Here is a 15,920-nt window from a genome sequence, read left to right on the forward strand (position 1 = left end):
TACACGCGTTCACTTGACTATTTTACGTCAGCCTGTTGGGCTGTCACGATGACAAACTGAAAGAGAGCACATTTCACAGTAGCGTACGTTTCCTTTTTGTTGTGTTCGTTAAATACAAGTGTGGAACAAGACAAAGGGATTCTATGACGATGAGAATCTTGCTGGTGCAGTTTGTCACAACGAGATACTATTAATAAAAAAAAAGCGGTTTAATTATTCATTGATGAGCGGATCTGACAGGCGCCACTAAATAATAGTTCTATTGCACATTCCTTCTAAAATGGCTTCTTATGACAGTTGTGTAAACCCAATTGTTGCCAGTTCAACTCACCCGTCCGCAATCATTCATTGCCAACTGCTTTGCCAAAAAAAAAAAAAGAAAACAGAAGCAGTCTTTTGTAAGAAGCCTACTCAAATGGTCAATAAAGCCCAGAGAACAAACACTATAAATAATAATTTTAAATTTAATTTGCAAACAAGTTTCAACAAGTGTTTCTTAGTCAGTGGCTCTTCGTGAGTACATTCTCATACCACTCCTCCTTCCGCTGCAGGTCGCAGTTGGACCTTGGTTTGTACAGGGTGGCCAGGGCTGTCCCATCAGCACTGAAGAGAAAAAACCTTAATGCTTACAATAAGTTTATGGGCCTGGGACAAAAGGAAGAGGAGGAGAGCCAGCATAAAGGGTCCTGGAAATGCAAGGTGCTCCAGGGAACTTAATCCTTCCTCTCACAGGACGAGTGTGCGCTATCAAAAGTAGATCTGTTTGGCGTGTGAGGGATTCTGCTCCATGGGGCAGTATGGGCACTTCAACCTGACAAGATGACAAAGCACAGGAAGGAGGCTGAGTCATAAAGGTAAAAGTCATGTTACATATTGATTTATCCATTTCATTACTCATTTGTTTTTTTAATGTATTATTATTCTCTATAAAATCTGTTTTGTGTTACTATTTTTGGGTTTCTGAGTGTCTGCAACCGATTAATTGGATATACATTATTTCTTATAGGAACAAATTGGTTTTCATTGGGGTACCACTGTACTAAAGTTGGCACAAGAAGTAAATTAAATCAGTGTGTACAAGAAAACTTAATGGTGAACTAGCAATAACAACTATAGTCATATTATAGAAGAAGTGTAATATAATAAGTGTCTCCATGTCAACAGATTTTCACTTTTAATAGGATTGTCCTATAGAAAAAAATCCCAAACTACCTTTAATACCTAATAAAAAATGTCATACTACATTTTCTTGATATCACAATTAATGTTAAGGACAATCTTTAGGTATACGTGAAGATGTACCTAAAACTAAATTAGGATTGTTTGTCGGAGTCATTCTAGTTCTAAAATGTTTCGTACAACCAATGTGTATAAAGCAACAAAACTGTCTCCGGAGTGCTGCACATAAAAAGAAACAATAAAAAGTAATACAATAGCAATCATTTAAAATGAAACTAGCAAAAAAAATAGAATGAAATAAAAGACCTCAATAAAATAAAATAAAACAAAAAACAAATCAATAAAATAAAATACAAAAATAAAAGACAGAGGACCACAAGACTCACGTCCATTTAAAAGCCAGAGAATAAAAGTGGGTTTTAAAATGAGATTAAAACATTCAACAGTGGGGGCCATTCTGACAGGAGGGGGCAGATCATTCCAAAGTTTAGGGCCAACAACAGAGAAGGCAGTGTCTCCCCGAGTCTTACGTTTTAGGCCCCACAAGTTGGAACTGGCCCTCGGACCTCAACGCGCGAGCCGGAGCATAAATTCGGATGAGGTCCGTGATGTACTTTGGGGCCAGCCCATTCAAAGCTTTAAAAACAAACAGTAAAATTTTAAAATCGATTCTAAAACAAACAGGAAGCCAATGTAGAGAAGCAAGAATTCTGGACTAACTGTAAGCGTGACAGAGCATTTTGACTTATTCCAGTGTAAAGTGCATTACAGTAGTCCAGACGTGATGAGATAAAAGCGTGCATGACCTGTTCATGTTGTTTAAAATATAGAAAAAATGTCATCTTTGATAAAAGCCAAAGGTGATAAGCGTTTTAAGAAAGTCCAGTTCAAGCAGAGGGTCACTGTTGCCCAGCAGCACAACTTCAGTTTTTTTCCTTGTTTAGCTTTAAAAAATTCTGCGCCAACCAGGCCTTGACGTCATTTAAGCACTCAAGTAGGGGGTACAACCTTTTTTTGAAATTTGCAAATATATTTGGCTGTCATCTGCATAAAAATGATAAAAGATGCCGTGCTTTCTGAATATTGCACCAAGGGGAATTATATAAAGTGCAAACAGGATGGGCCCAATAATTGATCCTTGGTGGACTCCACAGTCAAGGGGGTGATGGATGAAGTTGAGTCCCTTAATTTTACACAGAAACTTCTCCCTGACAGGTAAGACCTGAACCACTTCACCTACATAGTCTTCCAAACGAGACGAGAATTGTGTGGTCTACTGTGTCAAAAGCAGCAGTCAGTCACAACAACTGACTCTGGCAAACACTGAAACACTCAACACATCAAATGAGTGCTGACATACTTCCCAGCGTTGGTCAGTTTGTTGAGAGCATCTCTGGAGATGACGTGACCACAGATGAGCTTCATGGGGGGGTTGCTCTCTGAGGTTTGCTGTCTGAGGATGGGGCAGGCGAACACCGAGTGGTACCAGCATTTCTTGCCAAGGTCAATTTCAATCTGCATATTTGGCGGGATACAAACCAGCCAGGAGATGAAAAGAACGGGGAGATATCAGGGATAAAGTCTGACAATGTGGGGGTGTGTGGGGTAAAAATAAACTCACGGGCAGCTCGTCTTTGTGCGTCCAGACGCCACTGCATTGTCTCTGCTCGATCACCTGCTTGATGTTCATCAGCACAGGCAAAGCCATGCAGCCTGATGCAAAGCTGGGGAACAAAATGTGGCCTCTTTTCAGCAAACAACCTTGGTTAGACAATACACTACATCGAGTGTTCTTACCTAACACTTAGAGGAGACTCTACCGAGAGGCCGAGTAATGCGCAGGCGTCTCTGGTGAAGATGTTACAAATCTCAGCCCACTGATTGGTTTCCAGCAAACTACGGTATGGAGAGTTCTCAATGCCGTGACGCAGGTACACCAGACTGCCCATCAGGATCTGAATATCTGCAGGTTCAACACAGAGGAGAGCGCTGGCCTGTAGTATTCAGGTGGTTACCAATTTCCATTTACTGCTGTTAACTTTCATTAAAGGGGCTGTTTGCAACATTTACACAGATGCCGAGAGGGCACTAACTTTCCAATGTATTTTACGCAGTGTATCTCTTACAGATTCTAAGATGTAATGACGTAACTACATACGTACATAACACGTTACTTCTCTTGGACTACTTTTGTACATGTGCACGTGCTCCATGTGCGTATGTGACAGGCTGAGTGACTGCTGTAAACACCAACCATTTTATCCAGCCGACAAAAGATGTCATTACATAAAATTGATAACTGAAAAATATAGACAATTTTTTAAAATGTGTTCTATTAAACAACAAATGGTAAAATAGTATAGCCGGTGGTGTTATTACTTTATTTGCTTTAAAAATATTACTGTGAGAAATTTGCAAACAGCCCTTTTAAGGAAGGAGATAACATTTGTAAAATGGGAGAAACAAGGCAGAGGTTAGTTATTTAGTTAGTTAGTTTCAGTTTATTTCGAACATGAATACAATACAATTACAATGTAATGCATAACATATTTCCAGTTGTTTCATTACAGCACGTCCGAAAAAGAGTAGGAAGAAGCAGAGCTTTTTTAATTCTACCCTTTTCATATCATAGCAGTTTTATCCCATTTCTTTGTTCTCAGTTTGTAACAGAACAGCGAATAAATAAATAAGTAAATACATTTTTAAAAAATACCATAAGTTAGCAAACATATCCTAAATATATAATATATTTTAGACATATAAATATATACACAATAATTAAAGTTCTCATAAATAAATAGTTAAGTAGTTTATGGTTCATCTAGATTAGTGACATTTTTTTTTTTTTTTAAAAGGTTCAAGGTGTTTATCATAATTGTTCTTCTTAGTGAACAGTTGTAGTTTGAACAGTTTCTTTAACTGAATCATATTAGTGCTTTGTTTGATTTCCTTGCTTAATCTATTCCATAATTTTATTCCACATACTGATATGCTAAAGGTTGTAAAAGTGTGTTGTAGAAATGTTTTAAATTAAATTTTCCTCTAAGGTTATATTTCTCTTTTGTTGAGAAGAATTGTTGTACATTCTTGGGTAGCAAGTTATAGTTTGCTTTGTACATAATTTTAGCTGTTTGCAAATGCATCAAGTCGTTGAATTTCATTATTTGTGTTTCAATAAATAAAGGGTTTGTATGTTCTCTATACCCAACATTATGTATTATTCTAATTGATCTTTTTTGTAACACTGTTAGTGAATGAAGCGCACATTTGTAGTTATTTCCCCATATTTCTACACAATAATTCAGATATTGTAACACGAGCAAGCAGTAGAGTATGGAGTGATTTTTGGTCCAAAACATATTTTGCTTTATTCATTATAGATGTGTTTATTGCTACTTTATGCTGTATATGTTAACATGAGATTCCCAGTTCATTTTATCATATAATATTACACGCAAAAATGTGTTTTCTTTTACTCTTTCAATATCTACTCCGTCTATTTACATTTGTGTTTGAATTTCCTTTCTACTGTTTCCGAATAGCATTATTTTTGTCTTACTGAGATTTAAAGATAGTCTGTTTTTGTCAAACAATTTTTTAATTTGTTCATTTCTTCTGTTATCATTTATATTAGCTTTTGTGTTTTCTCTCCTGAAAAAAAAGCAGTCGTGTCATATGCAAATAGTACTAACTTTAAGTCCTTTGTAACACGACAAATGTTGTTTATATGAAGATTGAAGATTGTTGGGCCGAGTATTGATCCCTGATGTACACCAGAAGATATTTTCAGCTCTTTAATTGTATGTTCTCCTATCTTCACGTATTGCTTCATGTTGGTTAAATAGCTTCATACCCAGTTCAAGACCAACCCTCTGATGCCATACCGTTTTAATTTGTTCATTAAAATAATATGATTGATTGTGTCAAATTCTTTGATTAAATCCATAAACACTGCAGCAGCACATTTTTTGCTATCTGCTGCAGTTTTTATGGATTTAACAAAAGCATTTGACACAAGCAATCAAAGGTTCACCATCTTTCACTCCAATGCCTACCTCTCTGGTGTTGAGAGGCAAAGGGCTGGAAGTGCCTGGCGTATTGTAGCGCCTCCATTTGGTTGCCAATACCACCACTCAGCAGGCTGATAAAGTACAAGCGATGCAATTTAAACTCTAAACTGCTGTTGAGGTCCAGAAGACGCTGCCTGTTTGTCACTGCCCACCTGAAAGAGGTCAAACACAGACAAGTTTAATCATTAAAAAAACAACAATTAACATTTCAAAAGTTTTTCCTCTCTCTTTCTTGTCATACAGTGCTTGATTTACAGTGATTACACCGACCCCAGAGACTAAAAATGCAAGCAACCTTATTAGCTTTACTCCAGCAACCCAGGTACAGTATTTATTGGCCTATGCTTTCTTAGTGCGTTTTGTAATGAGCTCTGGCTTGCAGTGACAGGGAAGAGCCAAACGACACAAACAGACTTGCATCTGAGATTGAGTGTACGATGCTGTAAGGCTAGGGGTGTAACGGTACATGTATTTGTATTGAACCGTTTCGGTACGGGTGTTCTGGTTCGGTTCGGAGGTTTACCGAACGAGTTTCCACATGGACATATTAAGTAGCGTAACGCACGTTGTGTAAACAATGCACACCGAGGCACAACACACGGCATGCTAGCAGCTAACGGGTTACGATAGACCAGCGTTTCTCAAAGTGTGGGGCGCGCCCCACTGGTGGGGAATAGAGACATGACAGGTGGGGCGCGAGGAACGGGAGGAAATTTAACTTTAATTTTTTTTTTTTTTATTATATTCTTAGATTTTCTTTTTTACTATGCTTTCATTTTCTATAAACACTGTAAATCACTTTGTGATTCTGTCTGTGAAATCCGCTATATAAATAAATGTAAATTACTTATTTTTCCTGTAGGCTTTACATTTCTAGGTAGGAGCGAAAGTTTGACAGACATAGCAACTGTAACTAATGGGGGCGGGGCTAAGCGGAAGCTTTGTGAATGGCGAGTCACTGTGCGAGGATTTGCTGTTTTGCAAATACATAAAAAAATAGAGCCACTGCTGATGAGCTGTTCAAGATAATGGACAGTTTCCTCAAAGAACACAACATTAAATGGGAAAACTGTGTGGGCTTTTGCTCTGATGGCGCACAGACCATGGCAAAGTCAAGAAACGGGCTGCAGGCTCTAATAAAGAGGGTTGCGCCAAATGCGCATTGGACACACTGTGTCATTATTGAACTTGATGCAAGTTATAACACTTTTTTTTATTTATTATTGAACTTGATGCAAGTTATAAGACTTGTTTTATTTATGATTGAACTTGATGCAAGTTATTTGATTTATTATTGAACTTGATGCAAGTAATAACACTTTTATTTGATTTATTATTGAACTTGATGCAAGTTATAACACTTTTTTTGATTTATTATTGAACTTGATGCAAGTTATAACACTTTTATTTTATTTATTATTGAACTTGATGCAAGTTATAACACTATTTGATTTATTATTGAACTTGATGCAAGTTATAACACTTTTTTTGATTTATTATTGAACTTGATGCAAGTTATAACACTTTTGTTTTATTTATTATTGAACTTGATGCAAGTTATTTTATTTGATATTGAACTTGATGCAAGTTATACCACAGCTGCACAGTTATTTTATTTATTATTGAACTTGATGTTATTTTATGTTATTGAGTTTGAATGTATACAACTTGATGTTACTTGATGTTCAATAAATTTGAAAATGTTAAGCTTGGCATTAGCGTTCTGTTGGGGCGATGGGGGCAGGTGGGGCTTGAAAACTCCCCCTTGTCCAAAGTGGGGGATGACAAAAAAAGTTTGAGAATCACTGCGATAGACCGACCATACGTCCTCTTTTCACCGGACATGTCCTCTTTTGCGGAGCTGTCAGGGCGGAGTTTCTTAAATGCCTCAAATGTCCGGCATTTTGAGTTAGGGTTGCGTGTATTTTCAATGTACGTTCAGGGTTAAGAAGGGGTTAAAAACAAAACAAATTGTGCGCGCAGCAGCATTCGTGAGGGAGGGGCAGAGACAGAGAGAGCGAGAGAGAGTTATGATAAACGTGCATGCGTCGCCAGGCTCTACTTTTTATCCATAGATTTATCAGATTTAATTTTTTATTATCTATAGCAGGGGTGTCAAAAGTGTGCCCCGGAGGTCATTTGCGGCCCACAGCTAATGTTTTAAAGGCCCACGGCACATTCTAAAAATACTATTGAAATAAACAAAAACATAACAAAAGTGAAATAAAAAAGCTTAAAGGTTAAATGTAATTTAGAAAAAGTTGCAATGTTGACTAATAAAACAAAGCTGTTTTTTTTCTTTCAAACTGTCATTGCTCAAAATATAATATTGAATCAAAATCAATGTTATTATGAATTATTAACCTATCCAAGGTTCCTATTACTTCACATCAAATATTCCACTAAGAAAAATATTTTTGGTGGAAGATTTTGCAAATTTGGTAAATAAATAACCCAAAAATGTATATTTTGTTGTTTTCTTACTGTACCGAAAATGAACCGAACCGTGACCTCTAAACCGAGGTACGTACCGAACCGAAATTTTTGTGTACCGTTACACCCCTACGTAAGGCATATCAAAACTGTGCAGAGCTGCCAACATTTGATGTTTGCAATCCAGGAGATGTTTCCCTCCGGACTTTAGCGTTAGTGTGCAAACGGGTAATACTGAACTTTCAGGTTTGTGTCATAATAAATGTGCAACATTTATCTCCTGTTTTTGGTTGGTTTCTAGATGCGCATGTGTCCATCTTTTCACATGCACCTGAGATTAAAAAAACATTCACCATGTTTTTACTGGGCAAATTCAAAAATTAATGCAGACCTCATCATACATCTTATATATTAATATAGTTATGAACACAGTAATGCTCAAACAAATCAGCCAAAATGTGCATGACAGCCAGTTGATGTTTTTTTTATGTGGATGGAGATTTTTTTCTAACAATTTCACTCTAGTGGATGGATATCATTCAACACCAGAGTGGGGTAAGTGCGCATTTTGGAATTTAACCATGTTTGTGTGGACAAGGCCTAAAAGCTCTATGATAGTTTCCCACTGACTGTCAGGACGTGAATGTGTGCGGGCTGAGTTCAGGAGACTAAATGCAAGCGACTATGCCAAAGAAAGGGAGAGGGTGTCTGTGTGTTCAGTAAGAGACAGTTAGCATATGTTCATTTGACGTGGTTGCTGTAGACAGCAACTTGTTTGTTTCAAAAGCTACAGTATTTTTTTTAATCAGGCAGATTTTTAACTTTAGTCCAGATATCGCGAGACTAGGACAATTTCTGGAAAAGTTGGCAACTCTGGCATAAGTGGAAAAAAGATCAGTATTGTTTGGCTTAACCATGTTGCATATATTCCACTTGAGATCAAGAACGGAAGAGTGAACATCACACCCTCAAACTGAATAAAAAATAATAGTAAGACAACTATTTGCATAACCATGTTTCATCACACAGTATGAATGTGTGGTCATATTAAAGCCGACATACTCAAGTGCCGGCCTCAAGTTCTGCATCCTTAGTGCTTCAAGGATCCTGTTGAGCTCCAAAAAAGGCTGCTTCATGCTCATATCTATAACTACACCAGATTCCTAGAAAACAAATTTGACTCATTCAAATTATGATTTAACACTAAACAGTACATTAAACATTTGTTTATTTACCTGACAAAGATCTTCGGCCACACTGAGCATGCCTTGTCTGTACAAATGCTCCACTATGGTTTCACTTAGGTGTTTTTGTCTCTCTGGGGTGTCCCACACTGTCTCTGCAACCACAGCACTAATCTCTGCATCAAAGTTCTGCAAAGACAGAAAACACATCAAGTATAAGTGCTGTCTTTAAATGCAATAAAGTGTACCACATACCCTGTCGATGGCTTTGCCCACTTTGGACACGCTGCCGTGAATGTCCTTATGTCGAGAGGCTAGCATCTGCACCGTCTCTTTGATATTCTTACAACACTGAGCCATAGTCTGAGACAGGACAGACAAGTCTCCATCTTGTACTCCTGCAAAAGATTAAAAAGTCATCACATGTGATAAAATAAGACCCAAATAATTAAATCTATCCAGATTTTGCTCACCAAAAGCAACCAGCTGTCCTCGTATCTCACAGACGCTGCGCAGGAGCTCGTCCAGCCTCTCCTCAGACTGGTGGCCGTACATGACAAAGCGGTGGAGCACTTTCTCCAGCTCCCGTTCCACACATGCACACTGTTCCATGATTCACAATGGGCTACACGCACGCACACACACACTCACAAAACACCACCTAAACAGAGAGAGAGGAGGAAAGTACAATTCCCATCAATTTCACCTTGACTTTTTATTGTAGATTGGGACGGCGTGGCTCGGTTCGCTTCCCGGCTTCCGCCATCCTAGTCACGTCCGTTGTGTCCTTGAGCAAGACACTTAACCCTTGCTCCTGATTGGTCGGGGTTAGGGCCTTACATGGCAGCTCCCGCCATCAGTGTGTGAATGTGGAAATAGTGTCAAAGCACTTTTGACTACCTTGAAGGTAGAAAAGCGCTATACAAGTATAACCCATTTACCATGGGTATATTTTACCTTTGTGACACATTTTACCACTATTTTATATCAATAAAAAAAGTTTGTAGAGGACAGGCTCATTCAGTTTCTAAAGATCTATCTTCTTTTTTTCATAAGGTTTACCGCAATCTACCGTATTTTTCGGACTATAAGTCGCTCCGGAGTATAAGTCGCACCGGCCGAAAATGCATAATAAAGAAGGAAAAAAAACATATATAAGTCGCACTGGAGTATAAGTCGCATTTTTGGGGGAAATTTATTTGATAAAACCCAACACCAAGAATAGACATTTGAAAGGCAATTTAAAATAAATAAAGAATAGTGAACAACAGGCTGAATTGTTATATGACGCATAAATAACCAACTGAGAACGTGCCTGGTATGTTAACATAACATATTATGGTAAGAGTCATTCAAATAACTATAACATATAGAACATGCTATACGTTTACCAAACAATCTGTCACTCCTAAGCGCTAAATCCGATGAAATCTTATACGTCTAGTCTCTTACGTGAATGAGCTAAATAATATTATTTGATATTTTACGGTAATGTGTTAATAATTTCACACATAAGTCGCTCCTGAGTATAAGTCGCACCCCCGGCCAAACTATGAAAAAAACTGCGACTTATAGTCCGAAAAATACGGCACTGTCATTTGTTCTTTCACTGATAGTGAAACATGATTTTTCAAAGATGAATTTTGTCTTTCAAAAACAGTCACAGTTGTGTCCTATTCAGGTCCATACAGTAATTCCAGCAAAGTCAACATATGCTCAAGTAAATCACTCAATTCTGTGTCATCCGTGTTGATTAAATCTTTGTTCCCTTGGTATTAGTCTGACTTGTTTCCTTTAACTTAGACTCAGACACTGAAAAGGATGAAAATTACCATAAATTGTAGGGATGTCCGATAATATCGGACTGCCGATATTATCGGCCGATAATTGCTTTAAAATGTAATATCAGAAATTATCGGTATCGGTTTCAACATTATCGGTATCGGTTTCAAAAAGTAAAATTCATGACTTTTTAAAACCGCTGCTGTCTACACGGACGTAGGGAGAAGTACAGAGCGCCAATAAAACTTAAAGGCACTTCCTTTGCGTGCCGGCCCAGTCACATAATATCTACGGCTTTTCACGCACACAAGTGAATGCAAGGCATACTTGGTCAACAGCCATACAGGTCACACTGAGGGTTGCCGTGTAAACGACTTTAACACTGTTACAAATATGTGCCACACTGTGAACCCACACAAACAAGAATGACAAACACATTTCGGGAGAACATCTGCACCGTAACACAACAGAACAAATACCCAGAACCCCTTGCAGCACTAACTCTTCCGGGACGCTACAATATACACCCCCCCGCTACCCTGCCAACCAATAATGCACTTTGTGACTTCAATAATAAATATGGCAGTGCCATGTTGGCATTTTTTTCCATAACTTGAGCTGATGTATTTTGGAAAACCTTGTTACATTGTTTAATGCATCCAGCGGGGCATCACAACAAAATTAGGCATAATAATGTTTTAATTACACGACTGTATATATCGGTATCGGTTGATATCGATGTCGGTAATTAAGAGTTGGACAATATCGGAATATCGGATATCGGCAAAAAAGCCATTATCGGACATCTGTAATAAATTGTTTGTTAACATTATAGTATATATTTGTACCATGAATTGATTTTAGTGGACCCCGACTTAAACAAGTTGTGTTACCATTTAGTGGTCAATTGTACGGAATTTGTACTGTACTGTGCAATCTACTAATAAAAGTCTCAATCAATCAAAACAGATTGACATTAAACGTGACTATATACTGTATGTTTTGACATTGAATGAATATCATACAGCTTCCCCTACAAAGTACAGTTGTCAGGGGGCGTTATGTAATTATTTGAAAAGGCGGAAAATAATATAAAAAAACAAAACTGTTCGTGCCAGGAGGAAATACTGCAGTCTACGGCAGGGCCTGATTTGTGATAGAGGCGCCCTGTGTCCTTTGAGGCCTGGTGTTTACTAACGGCAAAACACCGATAGGTCTGATTTAATCATAGCATAATCCTCAAAAGTACAGGATTGGTAGCAGTTTCCCCCCTTATGTCTTCATTACACAATATAAGGCTAATGGCCCAATGTGATCTATTGTTTTCCAACTGTCTAGGCTACACACTATCACACAAGGCTAGCCCAAAATATACATAAGCTGCAGCTTGTGCTTTATCTAATTGACATCAGCGGATGTAATGTGTAGCCAAACATATACAGGATATAAATAATATATAAACGGGAATGTAATATAACTGACGAATGAACCGGTCGCAGAGGGCGAGCGTAAACAAATGTTATCGCCGCTAACGCTAGCCGCCGCAGCTAGCTAACTATGTTGGCTTTGCCAGCTACTGACTGACTAGACAAGGCCCAAATTGTTTCGGAATAAAATGACAACCTGCCAGCTTTGTTTTTAAGTGTTTCCACATAACCTACGACGTGGACAGTGAGGACTGAATATTCGGATAAGTTAAAAGGGAACACACTTACCTCGCTAGAATAGTTAGCAAACATTAGCGTAGCCACTTGTCAGCAGTAGAAAGCAGTCGTAATGCGGATGTTCCTGTGTCGCATCATGCGTTTACATGGTCACTTCAAAATAAAAGTCCAAGACCAAGATGCATGACAATACCAATAAAAATAGAAATAATGATCATCCATCCATCTATCCATTTTCTACCACTTGTCCTAATAATAATAATAACTAATGATAGTGATTATAATAGCAACAACACATTAGGATTACAGTAAAATAATACAATAATGTTCTGATATATTATAACGAATAATAATATCAATTATATTATTATTTTAATATTATATAAATACATGTATATTAATATATTAATTTTATGAATAATATCATTAATATTATATATATATATATATATATATATATATATATATATATATATATATATATATATATATATATATATATATATATATATATATATATATATATATATATATATATATATATATATATATATATATCAGTGATGCGCAGTAAGGGGAGGCAGGTGAGGCGGGGCCTCACGTGCTATCATGGAAAGAAAAAAAATGTAAAAAGAAAAAAAATGAATTAAATTGTTGTATGTATCCAGTGATTATACTATAAAGTTATTTTCCATTTAACTTCACCAGTTATTGATAATAATTATTTTTATTCAAATTCGCTGAATTTTCACATTTGCCGTTCAAATACTGAGAAGAGACTTGCGGTGAGTCACCAGCCAGTTGAGCCTGGCCATGGATTGCGCAATGACTCGGCTAACTGCTGGCCTGCTGTGCAGTGAGACCGTATTGCTATATGAATTATATTATACATTTCCATAGTTTAGTTAGCTGAGGTATATAATGTACAGTGTATTCTGTCAACAACTGTATGTGTGTAACGTATTTCTTGTGCTGAGCAATCATAAAACGGCTGCGAAGACGCACTGGGTGAGGCTCGCAGTAATCCCGCCTCCTGGTGGTAGAGGGCGGTAGTGATCCCAGAGATCATTCTTGCGACTACTCGGCTGCAGAAGAAGTGACAACAAGCAGCAACAGTTAGCAGCGATCGTTTATTTTTTCCTCTCGCCTGAACTTTTAACATGGAGGATTACATATCTAAAATAAAACGGTTTTCTAAACTGGACTTTCCAATCGAAGCAGGAGGTAACAATTAAAGGAAGATCTCCATCGAGACAGAGAGACTTTTAAAACTGAAGAAAGATAAGGAAGACTTCTATAAACAAGTTATCGATGCTTTTGTTCAGAAGGAGCGGCGCATGGACTTCATTTATAAGTAAAGGTAAGACCATAATAACGTTTTTTTTATTAAATGTGCTTTTTTGTGTGCTACAGTTTGTATGTGTAAAGTTAAAGTTAAGTTAAAGTACCAATGATTGTCACACACACTAGGTGTGGTGAAATGTGTCCTCTGCATTTGACCCATCCCCTTGCTCACCCCCTGGGAGGTGAGGGGAGCAGTGGGCAGCAGCGGCCCCGCGCCCGGGAATCATTTTTGGTGATTTAACCCCCAATTCCAACCCTTGATGCTGAGTGCCAAGCAGGGAAAAATGCTGGTATGAGCTTTTAAACATAACCCGTTAACTGCTGCCAATCAAATGGTGAGTAAGATACTCTTTAGGGTTCATACTGTATGTTTGTAAATCTGACTGTGATGAAGTCAGTGCCTCACCAGCCATGAACCTATATATATATATATATATATATATATATATATATATATATATATATATATATATATATATATATATATATATATATATATATATATATATATATAGACTTAGACTTAGATTTAGACTTAGACTTCCTTTTTATTGTCATTCAAATTTGAACTTTACAGTACAGGAAATAATGAAATTTCGTTACATAAGCTCATGGTAGTGCAGGATAAAAAAGCAATAAGGTGCCGATATGAATAAATAAATAGGTTACTGCACAGATAAATATATTGCACTTTTTCACATGCGTCCACGTTTATGGATGTATGTTATATTGTCTTTTTTAATCCAGCGAGTTAATCCATTTTGGGGGGAGTTGAGGGGATAATTTAATTATGATGCGTTCAAGAGTCTTACGACCTGAGGGAAGAAGCTGTTACAGAACCTGGAGGTTCTGCTTCGGAGGCTGCGGAACCTCTTTCTAGAGTCCAGCAGAGAAAACAGTCCTTAGTGGGGGTGGGAGGAGTCTTTGCAGATTTTCTGAGCCCTGGTCATGCAGCGGCTTTTTGCGATCTCCTGGATAGGAGGAAGAGGAGTCCTGATGATCTTTTCCGCCGTCCTCACCACTCTCTGGAGAGACTTCCAGTCTGAGGCATTGCAGGCTCCAGTCCAGATAGAGATGCTGTTGGTCAGCAGGCTCTCTATAGTGCCTCTGTAGAATGTGGTGAGAATGGTGGGAGGGAGCTGTGCTCTTTTCATCCTACGCAAAAAGTGCATACGCTGCTGAGCTCTTTTTACAAGAGCTCCGGTGTGTAGGGACCAGGTTATATTGTCAGTTATCTGCACCCCCAGGAACTTGGTGCTGCTTACTATCTCCACCGCTGTGCCGTCGATGAAGAGTGGAGCGTGGCTGGACTCTTGCTTCCTGAAGTCAACGATGATCTCCTTGGTCTTGTCGACATTCAGGACCAGGTTGTTGGTTCTGCACCATTCAACCAGATGTTTCACCTCTTCCCTGTAGTCCATGTCGTCGTTGTCACGGATGAGGCCCACTACTGTCGTGTCGTCCGCATACTTCACAATGTGGTTGGTAGTGGACCTAGCGCAGTAGTCATGAGTCATCAACGTGAACAGCAGCGGACTCAGGACGCAGCCCTGGGGGGAGCCGGTGCTCAGGGAGATGGCACTGGAGGTGTTGTTGCCCACTCTGTCAGCTGCATTCGGGCGGAAGGCGGGGTACACCCTGGACAAGTCGCCACCTCATCGTAGGGCCAACACAGATAGACAGACAACATTCAGAATCAGAATCAGAATCAGCTTTATTGTCATTACGCAGGGTAACGAGATTGAGGCCATTCCATACAGTGCGATAAAACAAGTGTACACTCTATACAGAGGGTGAAATGAATATGTACATGAATATCTACATCAAACAGGGTGGTTGGTGGAATGGGTTATTGCACCGAAGAGAAGGCAGTTATGAGGGTCAATGGGGAAGTCTGTTCAGGGTGGTTATGGCCCTGGGGAAGAAGCTGTTTTTTAGCCTGTTCGTCTTGGTTTTAATGCACCTGTAGCGCTTCCCAGAGGGCAGCAGGTGGAACAGGTCAGAGCCAGGGTGGGTGCTGTCCTTGATGATGGCACTGGCTCTGTTGAGGCAGCAGGAGGTGTAGATGTCCATCAGAGAGGGGAGAGGGCGGCCGATGATCTTTTGAGCCGTCTTGACCACTCTTTGCAGCCTCTCCCTGTCTGCTGCAGTGCAGCTGCCGTACCATTCTGTAATACAGTAGGTCAGCAGGCTCTCGATGGACGAGCGGTAGAAGGTCAGCAGCAGGTCAGGCTTCAGGTTGTACTTCCCGAGGACTCTCAGGA

General features: G+C 38.7%; 1 protein-coding gene across 1 annotated transcript; it reads right to left on the reverse strand.

Annotated features, from left to right (window-relative positions):
• Positions 1 to 446: 446 nt before the first annotated feature.
• On the reverse strand, positions 447 to 12,477 carry rmnd5b (required for meiotic nuclear division 5 homolog B). The gene is made up of 10 exons (XM_062045695.1): positions 12,364 to 12,477; positions 9,340 to 9,527; positions 9,122 to 9,264; positions 8,918 to 9,055; positions 8,745 to 8,845; positions 5,235 to 5,401; positions 2,977 to 3,142; positions 2,801 to 2,903; positions 2,540 to 2,694; positions 447 to 811 (listed from the first exon to the last, which is right to left on the reverse strand). The coding sequence occupies exons 2-10, from the start codon at positions 9,476 to 9,478 to the stop codon at positions 748 to 750; spliced, it is 1,176 nt and encodes a 391-aa protein (XP_061901679.1). The 5' UTR covers positions 9,479 to 9,527; positions 12,364 to 12,477; the 3' UTR covers positions 447 to 747.
• Positions 12,478 to 15,920: the final 3,443 nt, after the last annotated feature.

The sequence above is a fragment of the Entelurus aequoreus genome, linkage group LG04, assembly GCF_033978785.1.
Source record: "Entelurus aequoreus isolate RoL-2023_Sb linkage group LG04, RoL_Eaeq_v1.1, whole genome shotgun sequence".
In the NCBI taxonomy this organism is placed as follows: domain Eukaryota; kingdom Metazoa; phylum Chordata; class Actinopteri; order Syngnathiformes; family Syngnathidae; genus Entelurus; species Entelurus aequoreus.